At 38.5% G+C, this 19,829-nt stretch overlaps 1 protein-coding gene across 1 annotated transcript; it reads left to right on the plus strand.

Annotated features, from left to right (window-relative positions):
- The first annotated feature begins 532 nt into the window (after positions 1 to 532).
- Positions 533 to 18,719, plus strand: LOC121429460 (translationally-controlled tumor protein homolog). Its single transcript, XM_041626477.1, has 5 exons — positions 533 to 659; positions 7,231 to 7,307; positions 10,486 to 10,670; positions 11,250 to 11,534; positions 16,810 to 18,719. Exons 1-4 carry the CDS (start codon positions 632 to 634, stop codon positions 11,530 to 11,532), a joined length of 573 nt encoding a protein of 190 aa, XP_041482411.1. The 5' UTR covers positions 533 to 631; the 3' UTR covers positions 11,533 to 11,534; positions 16,810 to 18,719.
- Positions 18,720 to 19,829: the final 1,110 nt, after the last annotated feature.

A 19,829-nucleotide genomic window follows, 5' to 3' on the forward strand; every position in this document is an offset into this window, starting at 1 on the left:
TTTTTTTTTGTATGTCTGTGTTGTCATATTTTATTGATTTTATGTATTTCAATGAATCCATCGATTTTTTTTCTGGAGATGTACTGTTATATTTTTTGTGCCCTCGATATATGGGAGAGGGATCGAGGGGGGGGGGTGATATTGTACAGCTAGGCCATCCCACACCAGAATATTTTTGGGCCTCCCCCCGGATCGATATCCATTGCTTATAATAAAAAATTAATGCAAATCAATCAGGGGCCGCGGAACGGATTTCAAAGTGGGGGGCTGACCATATGCAAAAAATCACAATCATATACGTTTTTGTACACGTTTTTTTTTAAGTGGGGAGCAGGGGGGGCTAAAGCACATCCCCCAGCTCCCCCCCCCCCGCTTCCGCGGGCCCTGTCTATGAATTACAAAGTTGAATAAATTCAAAATTCTCATCAGACTGATGAATGAATTCAATAAACATAAACCCCAAATTTTGTTTGGGTCATAAATATTTTCCCCTCCTCTGGCTTGCCATAATGGTAATACGTCATTGCAATTCACATACGTATGACTCATATATGTCCTTTTGTAAGTCCGCAGCATTCGAAGCTGACGAAGACATTTTGGGCCCTTAGAAAATCCATTTAATCCTACCAAAATGATTATCTACAGGGACATACTTACAGGTGAATATACTACCTTTTACATTTATTGTGCAGCGAAATGATTTAAATGTTTTGATAAGCTTTTGAAGAATATGAGAATAAGATATTTTTGTGTCGCACTGCTGTACTGACACTGTCTGCAGTCTCCACTTTCCTGTATATACCGCACTGAGTCACAGTGAGTACACCGTGTATATAATACGACTCGTGTTGGACATATTGCAACTTAGCTATGTCTACATTAGGGGCCTAATTTTCATGGTAATAGTTACACCTTGCTTGTTCCGTATTTCGTAAGATTAAGTACAAGTAAGTGAGGTTGTGATGCCATTACTACGGATGATAGAAAAAAAGCCAAGGCAAAGGCCCTGCCTTTTTTTGAGAGAGATTTTTGAATGAAAAATTGAAAGGAAGTCATTCATTGTGACTTTGCACAGTAATATCAGTAGAGGCGCACGGCCAATATTGGAGACTTCTCCAATGTGGGAAATTATCTCCAATATCAGAGACTTTTGTAAAGAATTTGGGTATCCAATTTCAGAGACAGTCTCCAGTTTTGGAGACTAATTTCCTTTGTTTACATTTGCGGCAAAAGGATTACCTTGGCGGCAAATAAAAATGTGATAAGCAGATTCCTCATGACAAATTACCCCTTTTCACCGTCTACTTTTGTTTTGATAAGGATTTTTGTTGTCAATCACACACAAAACAAATGGGCTTCTGACCTCAGTGAGACAAAATTTTGGGTGGAAAAAATCATGCTTTTGTTGGTGTTTCTTTTGTCCTTTTGCAAAGCAAGTCTCCAATGTGGGAGATTGTCTCCCCTATTGGAGAGAGTCTCCCATATTGGCCGTGCGCCTCTACTGAATATTGAGGTGCACTAGCCAGGACTCCTCATCACTGACGTGCTCAATCTCCACGGAGCCAGGGCATGCAGGGACAGGACACTGGCACGTATTGCGAATGCTAACCTTGTGAACCTCGCTGTCGCGTCGCACTAGTATGGACATGTTTACTCACCTGCTCATCAGGGCTTTCTCTGGTGAAAAGTGCTCCATTTTCATTTCAAAAATATATTTTTTATATAAAACGTAAAATGCACATAAAAAAGAGCAAAATTGCTTACATCGGCCTGGTAAGTGGCTTTGCATCAGCATGTCTCTTCTACGGAAATGAAACGAAAAAAGGAAGGTTGTTGTAAAGAGAAAAATCCAAGAAAGTTTGAGAAAAATTGGACAAATAATGAGAAAGTTATGAGCATTTGAATATTTCAATCACTAATGCCATGGAGATCTAGTCTTGAGGACGCAATGATGATGATTTTTTTAGATATGTCCAGCGTTCTCGCCAGAAAAAAAATCACGCATGTCGGGGACTTGTGCTGCCACTCCTGGGGGGTGGGTGCGGGAGGGGGGGTTCACCCCTCCCTTGCGGAGCGCGGAAGCGACGGCCTTTTCATCAAATAGAGACGCTAAGGAAGCCCCATTGTGGCGTATTTTTAAGCCCACACAAATGCACATAAATGCACAGATACTTGCCGTTCAGTAGGCTTGGGAGCCAGCGCCGAATCCAAGCACTGAGATAGAAAAAACATGGAATTTGGAGCTGACAGAATGATTTACTTCGAGCAGAGGACAAACTTTCTCTGCTTGGAGCCTGCAGTGTATGCCGTGATGCATCGTGTGTGTTGTGTGTATTTCTGTGACTGTGCAAAGCCAGTACAGAGCACATGCGTTGCGTTAAGCAACACTTGTGATTGTATCATCAAAGTACATAGGGATTTGTGTGTGACTTGTGTGAGAAGTTTTTTTGGGGGGTTTTCATTCCAGAACCCCCCCCACCATCATTTGCTCGCTAGTCTTAAATGGGAGTCTTGTCATATTGGAATATTGACCAGAAGTTAATAAAACACATATTATTGTTCTGTCAGTAATGAAATTAGCGATTGAACTATGGATATTTTTCAGTCATATTTCCTTTAATCTTAGTCTTTTCATTCCAAACAATCATTTTTTAAATGATGTATTTCACCTTTATCCAGTTTGCCATTTTCTTAAGTGACTGAAAACAAAGACTAGTCCCAACCCTCCGCGAGTTGTTTACATAACTTTCTTTGTCTCCGCTAGTATTGCACAATCTTGAGAAGCACATGTTTGGAAATCTGATATTCTTGCGGTGGGGGGGGGGGTTACAAGATTGCCGCCCTTTTCATTCTGTGTTGGGTTTGGCTGCTACATGGCCTGTGTTGAGAAATTAGGTCAGGGTAAATTTAATTGCAAAGAGAGGCTTTGGACGGCATTCATGATGGATAGTCTTTTTTTTAAATGCATCATTTAAATAATTTCAACTTCACATTTGCAGGCTTGCAGGTATATTGTATGATAAAATTACTTTTCTCAGAATTGTACGAAAGTTCTACAAAAACTTTATCTTTTTACATTGTATTTGGACACGAATGCAGATCTTTCTTGACAAATAATGGGCTAAAAATAATAAACAGTAAACATACAGACCTCAAGTAAACCAAGTACCACACATTCAAACTTGGATTAAATCAAATCAGATATCAGTCAAGCACGGAAATCACTCTATCATCACAGCACTAAAAATTATAAACAATCACTTCGAAGAAACAATTGCCAGGGTCAAACCACGGTCAAACATGTGCTTGCGTTGTGTCCTGTGTGTGTATAATGTTTGCAGTGAGTTGATCTTGTGATGATGGGGAGAGAATTTGTGTGTGTGGTTTTTATGTCTGCAGTGATGACTGGGAGAGAATGAAAGGACCAGGGAGTCGGGAGAACCGTAGCGAGCAGCCGCGAGCTAGCTGGGCGCCTTGCCACTTTCCTAGCCGTGGCGTAGGAGGCCTGTAAGTGGTCTTAAGTTGGTGGGACTTCGGCGCAACCCGATAAATTAAGTTGATATCACTAAGATGAGTTCAGGGAGTGTATTTTTTTTTAATGAATATTTCCATTTAATTTTTCCACGCATGTCGCTGAAATTTTACGCATGGTTCCACTTGGTCTCCATTTCCGCACGCATGGTGTTTGCACCATGCGTATTATACACTGGCGAGAACGCTGGATATGTCATACTTCTTCATCATTGACGTCTTGACACTCTCTCCATAGTGTCTTCAGCGAAGGACCAAAACAAAGATGGATTCCCCCAAAAAATCCATCTTTTTAAACCGAAGTCAAGAGAATTCATTTAATTTTATTAATTCTTACACCTTCCTACGCCTAATGCGTAGGAAGGTTTTAAATATTACTATTTAAAAATGTAAAAAAATGAAGATTTCTTACCTAACTGATGCCGCGTAGACCCCTCGTTCCACATGTAAACAACGGAAATACAATAGCGTCGACCCTTGAACCGCTTATGTATGACGTACTTCCGGAAAGCAATGCCGTCTTAACGAACAATTTAGAGATAAAAAATCTTATTTAACAAATATTAAAATTTATTTCGTGATCATAAATAATTCATATCAATATATATGAATTATTTATGAATTTATTTTACTTTAAAAATTCACCGTCTACTTTTGTTTTGATAAGGATTTTTGTTGTCAATCACACACAAAACAAATGGGCTTCTGACCTCAGTGAGACAAAATTTTGGGTGGAAGAAATCACGCTTTTCTTGGTGTTTTTTTGTCCTTTTGCAAAGCAAGTCTCCAATGTGGGAGATTGTCTCCCCTTTTGGAGAGTCTCCCATATTGGCCATGCGCCTCTACTGATAGGAGGGCATGTAATACAGATTTTAAAAAATACATCATGGATAAAGAGTTTGTATCACCATGAGAAAAAGCAAAAAGAGGCATTTTGGCGGTATCTTATAGTCCATCAAAGGGAAATTTGTTCACATGTGACATCACACATCCTTGTCACATTGCCAATGGGAGGATCCCCATAGCACTAGTGATTGCAAAATTCAAATGCTCATAACTTTCTCATTGTTTGTCTGATTTTTCTCGAACTTTCTGTGTTCTTTATATTTGATTTTTCTGTTTAGACACAAGCCTATTTGTTCCAAAGGTTTCATTACCCTTTAAAAAGGGTTCTTTTTTATTATTTTTGCTGACGATAATACTTTTTGGAAAACATTCAGAGCGATGACAAATTAAATTTAAAAAAAAATTGAGAATTCTATGTACCATGAACGAAGCCCGCAGTGTTACCCCCTTCATTTTTGTCTCACCTGCATAGCAGAGTGAGACTATAGGCGCCGCTTTTCCGACGGCGGCGTCAACATCAAATCTTAACCTGAGGTTAAGTTTTTGAAATGACATCATAACTTAGAAAGTATATGGACCTAGTTCATAAAACTTGGCCATAAGGTTAATCAAGTATTACTGAACATCCTATTAGAGTTTCATGTCACATGACCAAGGTCAAAGGTCATTTAGGGTCAATGAACTTAGACCATGTTGGGGGAATCAACATCAAAATCTTAACCTGAGGTTAAGTTTTTGAAATGTCATCATAACTTAGAAAATATATGGACCTAGTTCATTAAACTTGGACATAAGGTCAATCATGTATCACCAAACATCCTGTGTGAGTTTCATGTCACATGACCAAGGTCAAAGGTCATTTAGGGTCAATGAACTTTGGCCGATTTGGGGGTATCTGTTGAATTACAATCAAAATTTTAAAAGTTTTTGGATCTGATTCATGAAACTTGGACGTAATAGTAATCAAGTATCACTGAACATCCTGTGCAAGTTTCAGGTCACATGATCAAGGTCAAAGGCCATTTAGGGTCAATGAACTTAGGCCGAATTGGGGGTATTTGTTGAATTACCATCATAACTTTGAAAGTATGTTGGTCTAGTTCATAAATCTTGGACATAAGAGTAATCAAGTATCACTGAACATCCTGTGCGCATTTTAGGTCACATGACCAAGGTCAAAGGTCAATGAACTTTGGCCATAATGGGGGTATCTGTTGAATTACCATCATAACTTTGCAAGTTTATTGATCTGACTTTTGAAACTTGGACATAAGAGTAATCAAGTATCATTGATTATCCTGTGCAAGTTTCAGGTCACATGATCAAGGTCAAAGGTCATGTGAGGTCAATGAACTTTGGCCACATTGGGGGTATTTGTTGAATTACCATCCTATCTCTGTAAGTGTATTGGTCTAGTTCATAAAACGTGGAAATAAGAGTAACCAAGTGTCACTGAACATCTTGTGCGAGTTATAGTAGTTTTGAAAGTCAGCAATGCTGCTATGATGAATCGCATGATGCAGGTGAAACGGCCAGAGGCATTCCACTTGTTGTAAATAAACGTTCCACCAAAATCTTTACAGTAAGAAGATTGGACACTTTGCATCGAATTGCTCTGTGAATTTTACTTTATTTATTTAGATATAAATATTTTCAGCCCGGACCATCCCTTTAATCGCATAATGCAGTCAAGAGTCTGACAGAGCTGCTCCACTTATTACTGCTATTTTCAGATTTCATCGTATCAAGCTTTTGTACGTCTGTTTTCAATGCTTTTTTCCGATTAAACTGTATACCGTAAGTAATGGTGTATTAACGCGCACCTTTTTCTCGCCAGGATAGAAGCAAAAGTCGGGGGTGCGGTTTATACACGGTGACGGGTCTGAGCCAGCTCGCCGTAACCCTTCCCGGACATGTACGATGTCTGCCAGTTCACAACACATCGAGTGGCCGGGCGTAGCCACCCATGCAATGTCGTTTAGAGGGGTATGAGCCGCGGGTAATGGGAAGCGATTATTACGATCTTAATTAAATATTGTCCATAACAAACGCACCCACCTTCATGACACTAATTTTTACTTTATTCTTGATTCAAAGTAGTGAAATTCCCTGGCTAATTTAAAAGAGATGCCAAGGCTCGGTAATATTGTACCGCTGAGCGAGAGTTGAGTGAGCTTAGAGATTGCGTTGTAATATGTGGTTATAGTGCGACTTAAGCTGGCGCTATTCAAAGTCCCGTTTCACGCCAGCTTGTTTTTTCCCTTCCTGTTTGCTTTTCATAAGATACCATGTAAACCATGCATGAGAGAGACGGCACGAAGCCGTAAAAAAAAACTGGAAAAAATGTCAATTTCTTTGTTTCTTGAACCTTCCTGTAATCCCGTATCCAAAATTCATGCTAAGACATCAAATTTCTGAAAGTGATTGTGAGGTTGTGATGCGAGAAATGTGAATGTTTCTTCCTCCTACGCTGGGAAACATGATACGATGTACTGACATGACTAGTACTGTATCGTAGTTTGCAGTGTAATGGCAGTGCTGTATGTGTGTGTACACTGTGACTGTGAGGTGAGTGAGTGTGTAAGTTGCCAATATTGTCGGGACCGTTCTTTCTTTCTAACATTTGTAGATGAATTGATCAAGAACAGCAGATTTCCGCATACCGGTAATCTCTTTGGATACTTTGAAATCTTAAAAACTTAGATTTTGTTTCTTTGTACCTCAAATATGCATGTAAATGTGAGAAGAATTTTTTTTCTTTAGTCCAAAGTTGGGGGTGCGGTTTATACACAGGTGCGGTTAATACACCGTTACTTACGGTTAGTTGTATTTTTCTCATTTATTCAATTTCAGGTGATGAGCTTTTCTCCGACAATTTCAAAGTGGAACTAGTGGGCCCAAATAAGAATATAATTAGGATCAAAGTAAAGGTAAGAAACCAAGTTTGGGGGTGGGCCCCCTGGACATTGTGATAAATCTTATCTGCAACACGACAGACATGTTGTTTCACAATGTTTTTGTCTCACCTGCATAGCAGAGTGAGACTATAGGCGCCGCTTTTCCGACGACGGTGGCGGCGTAAACATCAAATCTTAACCTGAGGTTAAGTTTTTAAAATGACATCATAACTTAGAAAGTATATGGACCTAGTTCATGAAACTTGGCCATAAGGTTAATCAAGTATTACTGAACATCCTATTAGAGTTTCATGTCACATGACCAAGGTCAAAGGTCATTTAGGGTCAATGAACTTAGACCATGTTGGGGGAATCAACATCAAAATCTTAACCTGAGGTTAAGTTTTTGAAATGTCATCATAACTTAGAAAATATATGGACCTAGTTCATTAAACTTGGACATAAGGTTAATCAAGTATCACCAAACATCCTGCATGAGTTTCACGTCACATGACCAAGGTCAAAGGTCATTTAGGGTCAATGAACTTTGGCCGATTGGGGGTATCTGTTGAATTACAATCAAAAATTTAAAAGTTTTTGGATCTGATTCATGAAACTTGGACATAATAGTAATCAAGTATCACTGAACATCCTGTGCAAGTTTCAGGTCACATGATCAAGGTCAAAGGTCATTTAGGGTCAATGAACTTTGGCCGAATTGGGGGTATTTGTTGAATTACCATCATAACTTTAAAAGTATGTTGGTCTAGTTCATAAAACTTGGACATAAGAGTAATCAAGTATCACTGAACATCCTGTGCGCATTTTAGGTCACATGACCAAGGTCAAAGGTCAATGAACTTTGGCAATAATGGGGGTATCTGTTGAATTACCATCATAACTTTGCAAGTTTATTGATCTGACTTTTGAAACTTGGACATAAGAGTAATCAAGTATCACTGAATATCCTGTGCAAGTTTCAGGTCACATGATCAAGGTCAAAGGTCATGTGAGGTCAATGAACTTTGGCCACATTGGGGGTATTTGTTGAATTACCATCCTATCTCTGTAAGTGTATTGGTCTAGTTCAAGAAAAAAACGTGGAATATAAAGAGTAACCAAGTATCACTGAACATCTCATGTGAGTTTCAGGTCACATGACCAAAGTCAAAGGTCATTTAACCCTATCTAGGCCGGGGTATTTTGGGAGTTCATATGGCGGGGGGGGGGCCTCCCAGGCCCCCCTAAGATCTCGGCCGTCGACCGCGCGATCGCGCCGAAAATTGGCACGGGGGTTGCCTGGGACATAATGTACAAGATTGTATAGTAATTTATTTCATGCGAAACACTATTAAGTGATTATGCTAATTTATGCGTAATTAGTATGCGAAATCATACTTTTTCCTCTAACTCCCTAAATAAGGCTCCATATGTACTGATTTTTGGTATAGAAACTCTTTGTGGTGTTCTTAGCAAGTGTACATGAAAAAAATTGTGATATTGAATCATTTTCTTATGTATTGTTTTTTGCAATTTCTTATGTATTTCTTTGTTTTTTCGACCTTTTGTTTTTCATTGTTTTTTCAATGAAATTTGTTGGGGACTCTTCTATGATCATAAAAAGCATAAAATAAATACATTTAGACCAGCAAAACTAAAAATAATCATACATTTATGAATTTTGGTTGAAAACACAATTTGCATTGACTTTGTACACGAAATCACGTTTTTGAGCAATTTTCGGTCTGACATGCACTTACATAATGTTGCTTAATTTCGGAACCACATACCCGAGTGACGCGAAATTGGTCTCAAAAGTTGCGCAAGACTTGAAAGTAAAAAGTCAGCGAGCGGCGCGGTCAAAAAATTTCGCGCGGCGAAAATATTGCGGGATTCGTTGAGGGGGGGGCCTCGGAGGCCCCCCCCCGGCCTATTAACGGATAGGGTTAAGGTCAATGAACTTTGGCCATTTTGGAGGTATTTATTAGATTGCTGTCATAACTTCAAAGCTTACAGATTTAGTTTACATCTATAATGTGGATATGGGGGTAATCAAGTATCACTGACAAGTCTTAAAATGTACAGGTCGAATGATGTCAAGGTCAAATGTCATTAATTTTCAATGAACATCAGTATTGTATCATTATATGAATTGTGTTTTTTGTGAATTATTATGTTATACAAGTAGTAGTTTTCAAAGTCAGCACTGCTGCTATATTGATTTGCGTGATGCAGGTGAGACTGCCAGAGGCACTCCACTTGTTCAAATTGCTCGAATTTCTTTATTTCTGCATCCATCAATTATGTTGTCACTTGTTTCAAATGATCCTTGGGTAGTCCCACATGCATATTTTCGAGAATAATAAGGTCATCTAGGGGTCAATAGATCATATTGCATATAATAGCGATTGCGAAGTCAGGTGAGGCTCATCGTTTGCGAACCACCTTTTTCTTCCTCCTCATCTTGTTGTGGTGATCTAAATTGCTTTGTCATGTTTGTCTCCTCGGTTGCCTCTTCTTTTTTCTCTTTCATTGCCACCATAGTCTTGCCCTTTTCTTTTTCTTCTCCCTATCCTTCTCATTCACTTACTTTGTCTTACTCCTTTTCCTCATCTTTCTTCTCCTCTTCTGCGTCTACCACTCTCTACTCTGCTGCTTACTCATGCTCTTTACTCCTCCACAGTCCACCCTTCTTCCCTCTACATGTACCTCTGCCCCTGCCCTCTTCCCTCTGCTTCCACATCCTCCATGAGTGAAACATTCCTTAAAGATAAATTCCAGTTCTGGTAACGATCTCAAAATGACTTTTTACAGAATCTAATATAATGACCACCCAAGTGTCTGTTTGTATGAATAAAAAATATGTGCCAAAGGATTCTGGAAGAAATTGTGTAATTGCTGAGAAATACACTGTAAGCAAAATAAGCACTGATTCGGTCACGTCCGTCGGGTCTTTATTCCAGCAATAATAATAATACACTGTCCCACGTGTGCCTATCTGTGTTGGTGATCTTCAGTGTGAACATTTTCAGCATAGACTTCAAGATTTCACAAATTTCATTTTATGTAACTGTGCCAGATCTAGATCCTCGATGATATACTGACAATTAAGCCTGGTTTTACAGACTTTCTCATGAAATCAGTGTTTACTGCAACTACTGGCATTTCTCTTTAAGTATATATTGTAAAAAATTTATTTACATGTATACAGAGAGTGTCAGAAAGCACATCAGTTGACATTGACATTGGAGCTAACCCATCTGCAGAGGAACAGGCTGAAGCATTGGAAGAGGGTGTCATTAGCAACTTCAACGTTTGCACCAACCATCAATTACAGGAGGTGCCAGGATATACTTTAAAGGAATACCAGGGTGTGTTCAAGAAGTATGTAAAGAAGTAAGTAGAATGGGGCTTGTGACAATCTGTATGGCATTCACTTATCAGATAGTGGAACTATCCATGTGTGAACACGCAAGACTGTGATGCGTCATATCAACATCAGAGAAAACCTTCTTGATGGGAATAGGGGGAATGGGTAGAATGTTGAGAAGTTCCAAACTTGTTGGAAATTCTCTTTTTACATAAAGAAAAAAAATGTTTGGCCTTTCAAGTATATTCTGTAAGAAGCAGTATGAAATAACGGTATAACTTATGAGTGACTTTATATTAAGCGTCTGGTGTTCCTTTCTTGTTGTAAATGATATAATGCCAATATACAGTATTCTCATTGGTGTTGATAAAGCATGTAAGAAAGGATCACCAGTCATTTGTAAAGTTGCTTGTAATTTATTTTACAAACAGCTGTATGAGACACCCACCAAACAGTAACAGCCAACTTCTTCAATGAAGCACTTTTAACTCTGATTAATCTAAAGTTTATGTCACTTGACACATGCTGGGCTAGTCATATTTTCCCACATAATTTTCATCTTTTAGAGTGTTGGCCTCATTTATTATCCATTGTCCTTTTTGCAGATTGGAAAAGAAGAAGCAAGAGGAAATCGAAGAGCTGGAGAATGAAGGAAACAAGGGAGGAAAAGCAGACAAATTGAAAGAAGAGCTAGAAAACTTCAAAGCCACCATTGGGGATGATGTCAAGCAGGTGTTTGCACAAGGACTCAAGAAGAAGGAATTCCAGTTCTTCAGTGGTGAATCAATGGATCCAGAGGCTATGATTGCACTTCTGTCATATGCAGACAACGACCCAGATCCTTATATGTATTACATCAAATTTGGTCTGTTGGAAGAGAAACAGTGATGGTAATTACTGCTATTAAACCTCAACGTCTTTAACCCTTCGAATCCTGAATTGTTTGGAATGGTGACATGACATCTCCGGCGAAAATTGCTCAGGTCTTTAGGGTTAGGGTTTCAGAAGGGTTTATGTTAGGTTTATAGGATAGGGCATAATGTTAAATCCAGGGTTGAATTCGGTCATTCCATTTGTGGCATTTACAGCGAGGCAATTAATCCTGGAGCTGATGTCGTAGAACTATTTGGGATGGCCGTGACCCTCACCCTGATTCGAGTTCCAGCCATGCCAGTGGCACCTTACTCTGCTGGTACCCAGCCTGGCTTGGCTGATGTTGTGTAGTCTCAAATTTTGTTTCAAAAATCTCTGCTTTGACAGAAGGAAAATTCATCAATAGCTTATACACAGTCGGTGTATGACTTTCAAGAGCCTCCTAGGAAGGGCAGTATATTTTGGCCATTTTTTTTATGCTAAAACCTGATGAATATTAACTGAATACCTTTAAGAAACATGATTTTCAAAAGGTCACCTGACATACAGTATAAATCCCTTGCTTTTCAAGTTGCATGACTTGAAATCACTGGCTTTCGGCTTTAGGATAAATGCGTGTTCACTGTGAAGCCAGCTGTTCTGGTTGGAAGGGTTAAGGGCATCTACATACTGCAGTAGAATCGCTTGAAGCATTTAAAATCACATCTGTTTTCTTCTAGTTTTTGTTGAATATTGTAAGCTAATTCTGTAATTCCTCCCCCGCATCCCTCTTCGCCTCAGAATAGTGTACTAGATAGATTGTGCATGATGAATGATGTGTTTATTGTTTAAACCTTCTTCAGTCATATACTGCCAAGGCTTTTTTAGCGGGCCAGAGAGCCAGGGCTTGCGTTCCTATTGGCCTTTTCCCTCCATCTACCCGATCCCATGTATTTGTGAAAGATTTAGGAATATCAGACTTTGCTTCATTGCATAGGGTCCAGGGAGCTAAGGAGTTTTTAGTTTCTCTGCTCCTCTAGGAGCCCTCAAGGCCACCTCCTACCTTATGACTGGTTGCCACCCGATTTTGGAATATAACATAAAATTTTGATGCGAACATTGACACATGGAACACTGGTTAAAGTTCTAAATCATCTTACAAATATTAATGTTCAAATCTGAAGCAATTGTAAGGTAGGCTACGATTTGAAACCAGTTCAGCATTTACTAAAATAATAGTCTTATAATCATCCAAAATTGTTATATTAGTATTCTTACAGTTAATTTGCACCTATTGAAAAGTATAATTTAATTCACATTTACATAAAATAAGCAAAATGCGATTTGTTCCCAAATCGGATTGTGACCAGTCGTAAGATGTGCCGTGGCCTTTACTCTCCCGCTGGGTCTGACTTTAGTAGCCCAGGGGGGTGTTTCACAAAGATTTAAGTATGACTTAGGTCGCACTTAAATGTCGACGCGTACATGATATGGAACGCGCAATCTTATTGATCAATACGCAGTAGTGTGCGTCCTCTTGGCATGATCTGACCAATGCTGTCATGCCTTTTATACTGCACGCAACTAGACATTTAAGTGCGACTCTAAGTCATACTTAAATCTTTGTGAAACACCCCCCAGCCCCCTTTGAGATTAAAATTTGCATCCTCCACCGACAGTTCAGGGGCCCGTTGCAAAAAAGGTTGCAGTCAAACGCAACTCTAGAAATCATGCTTAACTTTATTTTCAACCAATCAACAGCCCACATTTTGGACTTGCAATTTATTTTTTTTACTTGGGTTTAAACGCAACTCTTTCTGCAACGGACCCCAGGTGACCTCTAAAAATTTTAGAGACCCTTTAGGCTCTGCCAAAGCTATAGACAGGCTTTGACTATGGAAATCCATGTAATGTAATGAAGAGAATGCATCAACTAATAGCTGAGAGTCTGTGTTATGTGACTTGTCAGTCGCTAATGATGCAACAGCAATGAATACACACTTCTTGTTTTCAGAATTACGTGTTCTACATAATGTCTGGATAAGACGTGTATTCTACAGGATAATAAGGCTGGTTTTTAGGTTTTAGTTTGGATATCCCCGGTGTTATCAATTTCCTTTGGAAATTTCGAGATTTTCCAGATGGGAATACTGGGAGAATTAAAAAAAATGCTCGGAAGTGCATGGACTTGCATGGAAATGGTATTTCCTGCCCAGGGAGGAAATAAAAGTAAGAACTGGGAAGTACTTAACCCTAAATAGACTGGGCTATTTCAATGCCTAAGAAGATGGCGGGGGGGCTGATTCAGCGCCCCCCTTATGATCTCGGCCGTCGGTCACGCAATCGCGACGAAACTTGGCACGCACGTTACGCATGGCATAATCTACAAAACTATTAGATCAAATTCTGCAAAAAATCTCATTGCCAATTAATTATGCTAATTTATGCGTAAAATCTAAATTTTGCTTTAATTAAATAAATAATGCCCCTAAAATGCTAATTTTTGGTACACAGACACTTTATGAATCTGATCAAATGTACCAAAAAAAAAATCAAAATCACATTTATTTTCTTATGTATTTTAGTGTTTTCTAAATTTCTTATGTATTTCTTTGTTTTTCGACTTTCTGTTTTTTTATTGTTTTTTCAATGGAAATTGTTGGGGACTGTATTCGGAGCATAAATAAGATGGAATTAATTGATTTCAATCAGTTAAATGAAAAATAATGATACATTTATGAATTTTGGCTAAAAACTCTATTTGCATTGGATTTGTAAACAAATTCAAGTTTTTGTGCAATTTTGGGTTTTGAATTTTGGATTTTACGAAATGTTGCGTAATTTCAGAACCGCGTACCCGGGGGTCGCAAGTTGGGTCTCAAAAGTTGCGCGAGACTTGAATGTAAAAACTCAGTGAGCGACGTGGTCAAAAAAATTTGCGCGGCGGTCTTATCACGGAAAATGTCGAGGGGGGCGCTGAATCAGCCCCCCCCCCATTATTTTAGGGTTAAAGGTCAAGTCCACCTCAGAAAAATGTTGATTTGAATCAATATAAGACAAGCACAATGTTGAAAATTTCATCAAAATCAGATATAAAATAAGAAAATTATGACATTTCAAAGTTTCGCTTATTTTTAACAAAATAGTTATATGAACGAGCCAGTCACATCCAAATGAGAGAGTCGATGATGTCACACATAGGGCTGGGACTAAAACCCGGGTACCCGGGTCCCGCCCGGAAGCCTCGGGTACCCGGGTAGAAAAATCAATACCCGATACCCGAAAATTGCTCACCAGTATATACGTACATTTGATTTGTATTGCGTAGTGTAAGACATGATTGTAACCTCATCACAAAAGTACACAAGTCTCATTTTGAATCTCACCAATTACCCTCGAAATATCTACTAGTTTTTCAAGTGATGATGTGACTGAGATCGTTCAATCGTCGCCATGTTTCTTTTGTAGCGCAGTGACGTCATCCAGCCACTGCGACGCAAGCCAATTTATGAATGAAAATATAGTAAGCATGCGCATTGCAAGCCTCAGCCCCACGCAGTATTCCGTCAAAACAAGTCTGCAATACTCTTTCACCTCGTACCAAAATCGACCTAGAATTCCACTTTCCTTTATTTGATATGAATTATAAAAGGTATTCTCAGAGGATCTATTTTCTCACCGATAGCGCACAGGTAAGCAAATTTTATTACTTCTTGCTTTTCCGTCAAAATCTTATGAAGTAGCGTCGATGTTGCATCGTGTTTGTGAGTTTGTAGAATCTATCGCTACGTGAACAAAGTCAATTGATTTCCGGGTTTCGGAGCATACGAGGCGCCAGCCAATCACGTTCTTGATACCATTTTCAGTCCATCATAAACCGAAAATGGTAACACGATCGTGATTGGCTGGCGCATTTGACGCTCCGAAACCCGGAAATCAATTGACTTTGTTCACGTAGCGATAGATTCTACAAACTCACGAACACGATGTAATATCGACGCTACTTCGTACGATTTTGACGGAAAAGCAAGAAGTAATAAAAATTTGCTTACCTGTGCGCTATCGGTGAGAAAATAGATCCTCTGAGAATACCTTTCATAATTCATATAAAATATAGAAAAGTGGAATTCTAGGTCGATTTTGGTACGAGGTGACAGAGTATTGCAGACTTGTTTCGATGGAATAATGCGTGGCGCACGGGAGCCTTGCAATGCGCATGCTTACTATATTTTCATTCATAAATTGGCTTGCATCGCATTGGCTTGATGACGTCACCAATGGGGTTTTTCCACCAGTCATATTTCGAGCGACATGATTTTCGGGTACCCGCCCGAAAATTGCCACGGGTACCCGAAGAGAAAAAAACCCGAAAGTCCCAGGCCTAGTCACACACTAATTCTTTTTTTTATTGTTTGAATTATACAATATTTCAATTTTTACGAATTTGACGATTAGGACCTCCTTGCCTGAACCACAAAATGTAAAATTAATGGAATTCCACATGTTCTGGGAAGAATGAAACTTCATTTCACATGACAATGACAAAAAAATTAAAATATTTCATATAATAAAATACAAAAGAAATAGTGAGTGATGTCATCAGTTCCCTCATTTGCATACTGACCGAGATATAACGTGCATATAACTGTTTTGTGAAATGAAGCGAAACTTTAAAATGTCATAACTTATTTTACATCTGATTTTGATGAATTTTTCAGTGTTATGCTTGTTGAATTTTTTCTCTTTTTATTCAAATAAAGTTTTTGTTGGGGTGGACTTGTCCTTTAAGATTTACAGTGAGGGAAATGCAAGAATGTGCTTAAGAAATATCTGGGCAATAGTGGTACCTGAAAAGTACATTATTTCCCTTCATGGCCGACTACATGCATGTTCCTAAAATATTTTTGAGGTGCTATTTACCACTTACTAGTAGTACTGGTATTTCCCACTACGGCCCACCCTTGAAATGACCCAGTAACAGGCAAAAGTCTCCCCAAATGCATTTACTTGAGCGAATACTGATTAGTCAGTGGACTTGTGTAACAATAGTTAAGTACCAAACAGGTAATATTTGCTCATATTACCTGTTTGATCTTTGTGACTGAGTATTAGGTAAATAAGAATTCATGAGAAAAATGGCCCACAAGGAAATGAAATCCTAACTCTAACTCTTTGCCCTCTGAGCTATCCAGACAGGAGCAGTGTTGTAGGAGAATGTGAAGTCACTGTTTATTATCTACATTTTGCAGTACATGATTGTAATTCAGTTGATGCCATTAATTTTTCCCCCTTTTGATCTTTTTTCGAATGCAGTACCTCCATCTCGTGCCCAGAACGTTATTCCATTGAAACATCCTTTTCACCAAGTTCCGTCACTTTCTTTGTCGTCACCATCCGGAGGAAAAGCAATCGGACAACCAAACACTCTCTCTGACGTACATCTCAATGAAAAACCAGTCATCAAGAGACATTGAATCATGGAGTTATGGGAAATATTGAGAATTGAACTTGTGGCCGAAAGGAAAGAGGACCTTGGGAGGGGAGGGGGGTATTGATCTCAAATTATTATATCTCAGATAAAGCTTTATGCTGGTCTACCACTTCAGTGTGAGGGAACCACTTGATGACCTATACCAGTGATTAAGCAGAACCACTCAAGCCTTCATAGGTAGAGCTGCTTTACTCTTACCTTGTGTTGCAAAATTATTGTAAATCCGCAAAATGTAAGTTACAGTGTAGAGTCTGATCCTCAAAAATGCCAATTTTGGCTACTTAAATATATGTGAATAAAGTTTGGTAAACATTTTAAGATTCTGTAGAAATTTTCTGGTGATTCGTAAATGGTATATTATATATACCGTATATCATTCCATGAATTGATTCGAATTGGACTAAATTATATTTCCGCTATTTAAAAAAAAATCTCCAAAAGGTGCAATTTAGTACATGTACATCCAGCTTTGAAGGTCCATGTAGAATCCCACCATGTAGAATCCTGGGCCCCGTCTTACAAAGAGTTACGATTGATCCAATCAATTTCAAGAATATGGGAAATCCATCAATATCATAATTTTTTCTGTACGAAATTGTGCAATGTCCTATGAAAACAACGAGAAGCGTACAGAATTGTCAGGAAAACTCTGAATGTACGCATGTTCATCATTTCTAGAAAATATTTTGAACAAGCATGTATTTTAGTTGTTGACATTGCTGGCTTTCCAGAGTTGCGATGATTGGATCTATCGTAACTCTTTTCAAGACGGAGCCCCTGTTCTTCATACAGGGTTACCATGCAATGTAGATTGTTCCCAGAGGGTATAGAACATATCTGGGCTCCGTAACACAAAGATTAGCGATCAATCGCTAAATGAACTGACCAATCAATAACGATGTTACATGCACATTTGGTTTAAAATACTGACCAGGGAACAATCAGTGCGGTTCTTTCATATTTGTAATCCCATCGCAAACCTTAGTGTTACGGAACCCTGGTTGTGATTTTAATGATTGGAATTCTGAACCAAATCGCATGTAATTTTACACACAAACTTCTTTTCTAACCGCACCCATGGAAAGCCAGCAACATCAACATATAATAGGCATGTCTGTTCAACATAGACATGCTGTATATCGGTACGTTCATCCTTTTCTTGAAAATTCAGTGTGCTTCCATTGTTTACAAAGGACATTGTGCAAACTTCCTGCGGAGTAAATTCTGACATGGATGGATTGCCATACAGATGAGGTTCATCGTATCAAACTTGAATGTTAGTGAGACAAGGCCCTGGTACCTGAGCCACGAAACACAAACAGGGTGACACAGATAAACAATTGACTGAGCCAACTCCCATGATTTATTGTATCATTTTGTGTAACCGGGCCCAGGGGTCCGTATTATTTATGTATGCTCCCTGTGTCCACAAACCAACTAATTTGCACGTTTGATGGACAAGCCTGTATGATCATTTAGCTTTCGACAATCTCTGCCTTTTCCCCGAAATGTTTTAAGTTGGTAATTATATGCTTGTGATCTTGATGAAAAGCAATTATTTATGCATTGTCTAAGTAGTGATTGAAATGTTAGCAGAACAAGAAAGGCGCACTGTGATAAGCTCTAAGAAAATGACAGCACAATGAAAAGGGTAAGCCTTAAAATCCAGTACAATTTATGCAATTTCTTAAGATATATGACCTTTCAATAAAATACATTACAAGCAAATGAAGCAAGTTAGAATGGGAAGTACTTTATTTTTTTAAAGAACTTGAATAATGCCTCCCCTGTCACTTCTTTAAGAAAACAAGTTGGTTTTTAATTATTTTCTATTCAGACAATCTCCGGTACAATAACACACATGCTGAACAGGTGTATGTGTGAAAAGCCATATACATATATTTGCCATGCAAAATAGTAATAATAATAAAAATATATAAAAAGTGAAACAATATTTGTGCCTTGATTTTCATAATTGTTTTTTTTACCAGTGTCATAAAGTCTAGATGAGGTGTAGGTTAGTATGCAAACACAGGTGGCTTGAGAGAAGTCTAGCATAATTTTATTTTCTGTTACTACTAACAGACAACCCATATTTCTTCATTGTAGTGTGAAATTCAGACCACTACCGTGTGAGTATAAAAAAACAAAAAAACTTGACTCCTCACAATCCCCAATTTAAGGACAAAATACATGTATGTCATAAACACAGATTCAATATGGCCTGAAAGAGTATATGTTCTCCGAAATAATCTGATACCATATTTATGTGGTATGTGTCAACGCTTGGATGGTCGGGGGGGGGGGGTGTTCTTTGCAGTGTTGTAAATATTGCTTTGTGGCTTTTTGTGCCAAAGCGAGGCATGATGACTGCAATGAATAAATCCAGATGTCAATGATGTCGTATTTCTACAAGGGTTGCATTGATATCCACTTTCAAACACATTTTCAATAATTTACTTTATAATTGTGTAATGAACCATTTTTAGTGTCAACTCTCGTGTTAATATAATTGAAAACGGATTTGCAAATGTTTACTAATGTAGGATTATGGCATCACTGACATCTTGATCCAGTAATTGCAGTCATGCCTTACTTTGGCAGAATACCTCCTGATTATCCAAGCATGAAGACATACCACATAAATTGGTAATTGTATCACATCTGGGAGAAAATACTCTTTCCAGACATGTTATAAGATTCATTTCTTGAATAGGGGATTTTTGAGGTGTTTTTTTTTACTCGCAGGTTTTGATATAGCTAGGGCTATTATACCCAAGAAGTAGGGGCCGTGATAAGATCGATTATAAGCTATAAAGCTTGTAGAGTATAAAATGATATT

Source organism: Lytechinus variegatus, chromosome 16 (genome assembly GCF_018143015.1).
Source record: "Lytechinus variegatus isolate NC3 chromosome 16, Lvar_3.0, whole genome shotgun sequence".
NCBI classification, from domain to species: domain Eukaryota; kingdom Metazoa; phylum Echinodermata; class Echinoidea; order Temnopleuroida; family Toxopneustidae; genus Lytechinus; species Lytechinus variegatus.

Bases quoted from the DNA above. Each gene is read 5' to 3' on its own strand.
- LOC121429460 (XM_041626477.1), top strand. From the start codon at position 632: ATGATTATCTACAGGGACATACTTACAG. The intron at 7,308-10,485 runs GTAAGAAACCAA...ACATGTATACAG, and splicing joins TAATTAGGATCAAAGTAAAG to AGAGTGTCAGAAAGCACATC. The intron at 10,671-11,249 runs GTAAGTAGAATG...TCCTTTTTGCAG, and splicing joins TTCAAGAAGTATGTAAAGAA to ATTGGAAAAGAAGAAGCAAG.